The 8560-nt window shown below is 59.6% G+C and overlaps 2 protein-coding genes across 2 annotated transcripts; both read right to left on the minus strand.

Moving 5' to 3' along the window:
* Positions 1 to 97: 97 nt before the first annotated feature.
* Positions 98 to 3688, minus strand: Nhlrc4 (NHL repeat containing 4). The gene is made up of 2 exons (XM_010620589.1): positions 2268 to 3688; positions 98 to 1384 (listed from the first exon to the last, which is right to left on the minus strand). Exon 2 carries the CDS (start codon positions 1203 to 1205, stop codon positions 423 to 425), a length of 783 nt encoding a protein of 260 aa, XP_010618891.1. The 5' UTR covers positions 1206 to 1384; positions 2268 to 3688; the 3' UTR covers positions 98 to 422.
* Positions 3689 to 3703: 15 nt separating this feature from the next.
* On the minus strand, positions 3704 to 8560 carry Prr35 (proline rich 35). The gene is made up of 3 exons (XM_010620588.1): positions 8510 to 8560; positions 5054 to 6162; positions 3704 to 4616 (listed from the first exon to the last, which is right to left on the minus strand). Exons 2-3 carry the CDS (start codon positions 6121 to 6123, stop codon positions 3983 to 3985), a joined length of 1704 nt encoding a protein of 567 aa, XP_010618890.1. The 5' UTR covers positions 6124 to 6162; positions 8510 to 8560; the 3' UTR covers positions 3704 to 3982.

The following is an 8560-nucleotide window of genomic DNA, read 5'->3' on the forward strand; positions in this document are numbered from 1 at the left end:
CTGTCTGCCTGCTTCTGATTAGGAGGCTGGGGCTGGGCCTGGTAGGAGATCTTGCCTAGGTATGTGCTGGCTGGTAGCCCATCGTGCCAAGGGATCTAAGGCTCAGCTGCCAGAGCTCTGGCTTCTGGGATCTGAGCCAGCAGAGCCAAGACTTAAGTGGACATGGGAACAGTGAACAGGGCCAGGGGCACACTGAGCAGGGATGTGGAAAGGCCCAGCTTTGGAGCCTTGAAGGAGTCAGCTGATTCATAGTTCTCTGAGAGAAAGACACAAGACCAGCCCAGGGCTAGGTACATTGGATCTCAGAGTCAGAAGTATGGCCAGCAGCCCCACAGGACCCCACTGACCCCCTGTGGTATGGTTTAATGGCCTGGAGGCTGGTCAGGATGGCGAAAGGTACTTTCATCAGAGTCCACCATCAGTCAGTCCAGTTCCCCGAGGTACTGGTACACCTTGATGCAGTTGTCTCCAGAATCTGCCACCACAAGTCGGCCTTGGGGTACACAGGCCACACCCAAAGGCCGCTTCAGCCCCTCCAACAGCAAGCAGATGGGGGGCCCAGCCCGAGGAAACAGGATCACCTTGCGCCTCTGCTCATCAGCCACAATGATGTTGCCCTCTGAGTCAGAGCACACACCTGCAGGGTGGCCAAAGCTGTGTCCAGTCAGAGTCCCCAGAGAGCCCAGGGGCTGGCAGGCACTGCCAAATAGCTGAACATCCCCAAACTCCTCGCTCACAGCCAGGCCCCCTTCAGGCCCTGGGCCTACCCAGCAAGGGCCCTCTAGACCCAGCACTGAGGGCAGGGCTCTGGGCTCCCAGGTGGGGCCCAACTTGAAGATGTGCACAGCTCCAACTACATAGTCTGTTACCAGGAAGCGGCCAAGAGCATCTACAGCCAGCCCTCGGGGGGATGGAAAAGTGCCTGCTATCACCCAGTGGCCCTGTGGGTCCCAGGCAGTGTGCTTGAGAGCATGGACAGCTCCATGTACAAGGTCGCTGACCACCACAAGCCCTGAAGCGGTCACAGCCACATCCTCTGGAACAAAAGGCCCAGCCCTCGGTGTGTGGCAGGGCAGATGACAGATGGACCGTCCCTCCAGGTCCAGCACATGGACACAGGTTGCTGCCCCAGCTGTCAGGAAGAGCAGGCCATCTGAGGAGCAGTGCAGGCCTCGGGGTCCGCCTGCAGCCCCTGTAGGGACCATGATTTGCCCAAGCAGCCTGGGCTGCTGGGAACAAGTAAGGGGTCCAGCCAGGTCCAGTTTGAGGGGCAAGCCCTCAGAGCAGCTGGCCAGTTCTGGGGGGAGCAGGAGGCCAGAGAATCAGTGACAGGAGACCAGAGAGTAGGCAGGTAGGCAAAGTCACGGCCTTAGCTTCTTTGCAGCTGCAAGAGAGATATAATGGGGGATGGCAACACATTTCTGTAATCAGAGCTCTTTGGGAGGCGGAGGCAGGAGGATGGCAAGTTTTGAGACCAGCCTAGGTAATTTAGCAAGACTCTTTCAAAATAAAAAAATAAAAAGGGTTGAGGTCTCTTGACTATCATACCCGGTCCTGGATTCAATCCCCAATACTGATGGAGGGAGAGAGGGACTGAAGGGGTAGGGAGGAAGCAAAAAGGGTGAGGCTCTTCCCTTGGATGCAAGTGGTGACTTAGTGGTCCTGGTGCCCTTCTCCGAGCAGGACTGGCATATCCCGGTCTAAAGATGACAGTGCTGTACTGGATTAGAGCATAGCTCCTCCAGATCCTAAGCGCCCATCTGGTTCCCAAGCCCAGGGCCACCAGGTGTGAAAGAGGAGTCTGGGACGTACAACCTACCCACAAAGGTTTGGGGTTTTGCTGCTGTTTGTTTGGCTTTATGTCTTTTTTGAGACAGGGTCTCAATATGTAGCCCAAGCTGGCCACAAATTCAATTTTCCTGCCTCAGTCTCCCGAGTGCTAAGATGTGCGCAGCTCCAAGAACATAGTCTGTCACCAGGAAGCAGCTTATATGTGTGTGCCATCATGCCCAGTTCCTGGAAGCTTTTGCTAAGCTCCAAACGAGCATACAGGCTTCACAATATCTTGGGTTAGGAGCGAGGGGTAATGGATAAGCAGCATCTCTCAGACTGCCCACAGGATCTCTTCCCTCTTGGGATTAGCCTAAGCCACTGCTGGCTGTCCCCACACTTGGGGAGACTTCTGAACTCTGACAGGTAAAGTAGGGTTCCTTCCCAGGGCCCTCCTCCTGCCCCTTGCAGAGACACCTGCCAGGGGGTTCTCGTACCTGAGGCCAGGCTCCCTGCTCCCGCTCTGCAATGGTTCTGCTTCTGCTCAGCTGTGCTCCAGCTCGGGAACAGTGTTGTTCCTGTTTACCCTCTGTTGTTGGAGACGGAGGCCTGAGGGGGAAGTGGGGGCAAGGAGCAGGTTCCCTGCAGCGACAAGTCCATGGGCAGGGGAGGCAACCTCTGTTGTTGGAGACCAGGACCTGCAGAGGCTGGGGGGAGAGGTTCCCTGCAGGGACAAGCTAGTGGTCGTGAGCAGGAGGGAGTGAGGTGGTGGGGGGGAGCAAGCAAAGCTCTGGATTGTAAACCTCGTTCTCTTCCCGCCTCAGGCTTCAGGGGGCCTCACCCTCCCTGGACATTCTTCCAGTTACCTCTCGGCTAGACCTCTCCCCTCCCAGATACCCGCCCCACGCAACCAGGAGCAGCCCCGGGACACAGCCTGCAGACAGGACTTTTTTGGCAGAGCCTTGGGGAAGGTGACCTGCTGGCTAGGTCACTCTCTTGCCACCCCCAGCAGGCGGGCAGGTTTGTTCTGTCTCTGCTCATGTGAAGCAATGCTACTCCCAGCACAAGAAATCAGGGTGCAGCAGACACCTGGGGTGCCCAGGGGTGGGTGTGCCTCAGATTTAGGATCTGGGGTTCCTCCAGCACCTTCTGGCTCTCCTACAGTCTCTGGAAGCCTCCAGTGAAGACTGCGTGGCTGGCATCTGTCAGCCCTGGTCTACAACCCATAGCACCCTGTGCCTGGTGAGCCAGCACCCTCGCTCTGGACACCACCTCATGGTGGGGTGACTGGCTGATGCTATCACCAGGTTAATGCAGTTAATGGAGCGGCCAAAGGTCCTGCTTGGACTGGCCCCAGCCTGGCCAGCCTAGCCCCAGCTTGGCCATCCTGGTGCAGGCAGGAATAGTGCCTCCTCTGAGGGCAACCCAACTGTGGGGGCCGTTCCTGGGTGCGCATGGAGATGTGTCCCACCTTCCCAGGAAGTTATTAGTTGTAGCTGCAGGACCCTTGGTTCCCCTCCCTACCCAACCCAACCCCAGCCTATGGAAGGCCAAGCCTGGTCGCACCAGGAAGGAGGCAGCGAGCTGTGAAAGCCACCGATGCCTATCGTGGCTGCAGGGGCTGGCAGGACCTTAGAGGGGGCCGTGCAGGGGGGAGCAGCCCTGAGCCACAGAATGCAGTAGGCACATATAACCACGGGGGAAGCTGGGGCGAGGATGGCCTGGGTAGGCTGGGGGCTGGCAGATGCTCAGACTCCTGCCCATCTGCACTGCACCGGAAACCAGGCCACATTATCTGAGGAGCCCCAGAGCACATACTTGCCTCTCCTGGCTTTGTCCACTGCTGAGGCCCCCAATCCACACCAGCCCCGACCCCAGAGGAGGGCCCAGTCCCAGGTGGAAGTCCAGCAGGGAGGCCAGGGACACTGCCCACCTAGAGGCCTAGGTCAGGGACGTTTCCTGGAGTGGTCCAGTACTGCTTCTGGATATAGGAGAAAGGAAGGTGGCCCAGGCAAGGTTTTTGAAGGTGACTTCCACTTTAATGTCCACAACTGTGATCAATAAATAACCATGACCCAACTATTCCCATGTGGTCCCAGAAACAAGCCTTATCATGGGCTTAAGATCCATCTACATGCATGCTGAGGCTGGACAGGCCCAGGCAGTGGGGCTGGGGTTGGGAAGCACGGTCAGCAAGCTAAGGGGGCTATGGTCAGACCTCAACACTTGGGGGACTCTTCAGACCAGGGACATCCTTAGGGGTCTGGGAGCCCCCAGCCCTGACACAGGTGCTCCAGCCACCGCCAAGAATGACAGGGTCTTCGGGGCCCTGGAAGGGAAGCCCAGGGGGTGGGACACTGGAGTCAGCCTCGCACTTGGTGGTGTGGCCAGAGAAAGGCTGAGGCGCCGCAGGACCCAGCATGCTTGGGGGCTCAGGGGGCACCCCCGCCAAAGTGGGGCCCAGCTTGGGTAGCGCCCAGGACCCTGCTGTGGCCTCAGGTCCCTCGGTGGCCACCCGTTTCAGAGAGAGGTCGAGGGGCGTGTCCGGTGGCTGTGCCGCCTGCTCCAGGGCCTGGTGAATAGTCAGAAGCTCCCTGCGGATTTTACTCAGCTGCTCCCGCAGAGGTCGGGGGGCCAGGCCTCCACCTGGGGCCAGTTGCCCCAGGCACTGCTCCACCCTGGCGTAGTCACCCAGGGCCCGGCTCAGGTCCTTTCCCACAGGCCCTGCACTAGCCAGCACCAGGCCCTGTGGCTGCTGGCGGAGGGGGACCTCTGGGTCCAGGGCCTCAGGGTCACTCAGCTCCTTGTCCTCAGGCCAGAGCATCAGGGAAGAGCCAGTCGACAGGCTGAAGGGTAGGAAGTAGTCAGGAGGCTGCAGTGTCCACCAGAGCACCCCAGCCCTTGTTCCCTTGTCTTCTTTTTTGTTGTTGCTGTTTTTGGGACAGGGTCTCACTGTGTAGTTCAGGCTGACCTTGAGCTCACTATGTAGCCCAGGCTGGCCTCAAACGTGTGGCGATCCTTCTGCCTCAGCCTCCTGAGTGCCGGGATTGCAGGCGTGGCACCAGCACGCCCAGCTCCCTGTGACTTCTGCCCCTTCTGTCACCTCATCCCCAGGGAAAGGGAATGGGGTTCTCCAAGGACAGGCAAGATACTCTCGGTCTCAGTTCCCTTCCGTGATCAGGAGCCCATATTTCCGGTGAGTAAGCTCGGGACAGGGCCCAGCCTCCCATCCAGTCCTCCCCTGACCTCTCCATCCCCAGAACCCAGAGTCCACGACACCTACCTGCTCTGGGGACAGAACTCTGCCAGGCTTGAGGAGGCCTTCTGGAGCTCCAGCCTGTTCCCTGGAGGCAGCCTCGTCTGGGGGTCACTCTGGGCAGCTCCCTCCAGCTCTCCCTCCTGCCCTGGGTTCCTAGGGGTGCTGTGGGCCCAGGTCCTGGGCAGCCCTGGAATGGGCACCTTCAGCAGCTCAGGAGCCAGAGTCCCAGAGGGCCCCTTGGGGGGCACAGAGGGCTTGGCCGGGGCTGCCCTGCCTGGGGGCAGCCCTACTCTGTGCTCTAGCAACAGCGGATAGTACAGGCGGGGGGTCAGGGTCTGGTGCTCAGGGGGCTGCTGGGATGGCATAGCAGTGGCTGGGGATAGCAGGGGGCTGGCCGAGGCCAGGAAGGGCATGTGAGCAGCAGCAGCCAGTGAGGGCCCCAGGTAGGAGAAGAGACCCGGGCCAAGAGGGTAGTTGACACCCAGCAGAGACAGGTGGAGGCTGTGGGCCTCAGGGAGGTCGCCTGGAGGAGGAGGTGGGTAGCAGGAGACATTGGTCTCGGGACCTGCTGAGGTCATGGCCCCCACCACCCCCAGGGCCATGTTCCTTGGGCCAGTACACAGCCCTGGCTTCCATGACTCTACCAGGAGCCCAGCAGGGCCTGGACCCTTCCGGGAGGCCCTAATCAGAGAGGGCAGTGGCCCCGGGGACCCTTCCGCCCCAGGCTTGGAGCCCCCACCACAGTGACGCCTGGAGAGGCTGTCAGTGACAAGATTGGGCACAGAGGGCTGGGTACCAGGGCCTGGAGGATCCCTGGGGCAGTCAGGGGTGGGCACCCGGGGCCTGGGTGAGGAGGGTGCATGGCGGCACGCCCAGTCAGGGGAGTCCAGCAGCAGTGAGAGGGAGTCTTTGCAGAGGCTGTACTTCATGTGGTTGTACAGGTGTGACTTCTCCAGGCAGGTGAAGGGGCACTGGAAGCACTTGTAGTTGTATGGCTTGCCCCAGGGCCGAGGGATGTAGTGCGGTTTCTTGGGCTTCCGTGACCGTACCTTGGGCCCCGTGCCCAGGCGGCATGATCCTCCCTCTCGAGACATGGTATTCGGCTAGTGGGCAGGTCCAGGCACCGTGGCCATCTGTTGACAGGGTGCCACGGTCAGTAACAGCTCTCTCAGGCTCCCTGTGCTATGCAGGGGACTCCCCCACGCCAGGAATAAATAGGAGCTCAAGGAGATCTGCTTGCCCCTGCCCTGTGACCTTGGATCCTTGGCCTCTGCACTGCAGATCCCTTGACCTTGAACTCTTCTCTAGGCATTTTCTAGGGCAGCCTGGTTAGCATAGAAAACTGCAGAGCTATTGCTCAAATCTGATCCAGACACCAAATAATTTTCTAGTGTGAGCATGGCCTCAGCATCATTTGTAAACTACTTCAAAAACCTGTTCATTGGGCCGGGGGTCCTGAGTTCAATCCCTGGTACAAACAAAAACAATCAAACAAACAAAAAAACCCCGTTCATCATGATTCTGAAACTTAAGTTCACTGAGTGTCCTGTTTTAGCCAGTAACGATGTACAAATTCCTCCCCTGAAGACAGGTTGGTCCCCTAAGCTAGTTTTGGGGATAATTAGTCTCTGTCCAAGCCACAACCCAGGCAGGTGCCCCGCACCTGGTAAGTGACTGAAAGAAACTGCATGTGACCAGGCCCTCCTGTCCTCTGCCTGCCAGAGACGCCCATGCTTACTGAGCCACCCAGCCCCACTGGAGGCCAAGGTGAAAGCCAATGAGACAGAAACCAGCAGAGGCTCTGACTGCTTAGCACGGTGCCTATGCGTGTGTATGTGTGTGTATATGTTTGTGTGTGTGCCCCAATGCCTCAGACTGCTCCAGTGTAGCGTCAGGTAGCCATGGGGTCTCAGAAGGGGTTGGCTTCACAGGGAGCCAGCCCAGGCTGGAGGGAGTGGACATCACAGCACGGCCCCATAGCACAGCCACCTGCTCAGCCCAGCTCCATCTGGGTGGCTTCAGGCAGGTCGGCAACCGAGCCTGCAGCATGCTCAGCCAAGACCCTCTCCTCCCCACGCCCTATACCACACGCCAGCTCGGGAGCCGCTCTGCGCTCCATCTGGGCCACCACCTGGGCTGTCCACAGCCCTGGCGCTTGTGCCTGTGTGGAGTGTGTGGCGTGTGAGCACACAGGCGTACCCGGCTCTCCAGGAGCCCTGCTTCACCAATTCAAGGAGCAACCTCTTGATGGCTGAGCCACCAGTGCAGAGGGGCTGGGCTGGCATGTCCACATGCCCCATAACCAACTCAGAGTGGACACCACTGCTTGTTCATGACAACACACACAAGTGCACACATACAGCCCTCACCCAAGGACACACGCAGACATGGCTGGGATTCACATGGTCACAAACCCATCATGGATGCGGACACTTGTACATGTCATTGATAGCCAGAAGGTTGAACTGGGAGCGGCTGGGCAGTCGCTGGGCATGGCCTTTCTCAACATTCCCAGAGCAGACAGCTGCCTCTACTGGCACCAAACACCACGTGGGTACCCCTGTTACAGGGTGGAAAGGGGCCCTTCATAGGGTCAGCGTGGCCAGACCGAGGTATGAGAGTGAGGCAAGCAGAGGCTGAGAGGGGCTCCAAGGTCAGGAGTAAACTGGCCCAAGAGACCCCACCTAGATTTGGTGGTTGAAGAGGCAGCCCTTCTCCCCACCCTGTCCCTTACCAGATGTAGATGACAGATATGTGTGCGTGCACAGGCGACAGAGGCGGCTGTACCGGGGCCATCGATCACTCGGCCCTGGGAGCCACACAGCTGTGCAGACTGGTGCTGGCATCAGCCCCCCTCAGCCTGGACTAGGGGCTCCTCCTGTCCCCCTCCACTCCGGGGGCATCCCAGAAAGTGGCTCCTTCTGTGCTGTCCCTTCAGGTCAGGCACCAGCGGAGAGGGGTTGTCCGGAGGCCATTTCATCAGGTGCTGACCCCAGGAGGACCCAGAGGAAACCTAGCGCTCACCCAGCACAGTGTACAGGGATGGGAGACCACACCAGCCACCCCGCACCCCCGGACACACACAAAGACGCATTACTGCTCCTCTCCGGACCTGTGACTGACCAGGGCATGCTCCCGGACCCTCTGGTTGCATTTCCCGTCTGGGATGAGCCCTTGGCACTTGGCACCCTAGGTGGCCACCAGCAGATCATAGCTCACCTACCTTGCCCTCCGCTGGGATTCAGGGAGCACCCCATGCGGCTCCCACTTGGCTGAGGTGGGGCTGGCTGGGACTCTACACTTTCCCTCGCCTCCCCGTTGCACAGCACCCAGGTGGTCCTCCTCGTGGAGTCTGGACACAGGGGACTGGGGACGCCCGGCAGCTGAGGGCATCTGCCTCTCTCGCGATCTGCGCCCCAGCCTAGACTGCGCACCCAACCAGCGCCCCAACTTCGTGGGAAGCGCCGCAGCCCGCCTTACCCGCGCCTGCCAAACCGAGCCGAGCCTGCGGCTCCCGCCAAGTCTGTGAGG

Source organism: Fukomys damarensis, unplaced genomic scaffold (assembly GCF_012274545.1).
Source record: "Fukomys damarensis isolate Sample0158 unplaced genomic scaffold, DMR_v1.0_HiC HiC_scaffold_34, whole genome shotgun sequence".
Taxonomy (NCBI): domain Eukaryota; kingdom Metazoa; phylum Chordata; class Mammalia; order Rodentia; family Bathyergidae; genus Fukomys; species Fukomys damarensis.

Bases quoted from the DNA above. Each gene is read 5' to 3' on its own strand.
- Prr35 (XM_010620588.1), bottom strand. From the start codon at position 6,123: ATGTCTCGAGAGGGAGGATCATGCCGCCTGGGCACGGGGCCCAAGGTA. The intron at 4,617-5,053 runs GTAGGTGTCGTG...CCTACCCTTCAG, and splicing joins GAGTTCTGTCCCCAGAGCAG to CCTGTCGACTGGCTCTTCCC.
- Nhlrc4 (XM_010620589.1), bottom strand. From the start codon at position 1,205: ATGGTCCCTACAGGGGCTGCAGGCGGACCCCGAGGCCTGCACTGCTCC.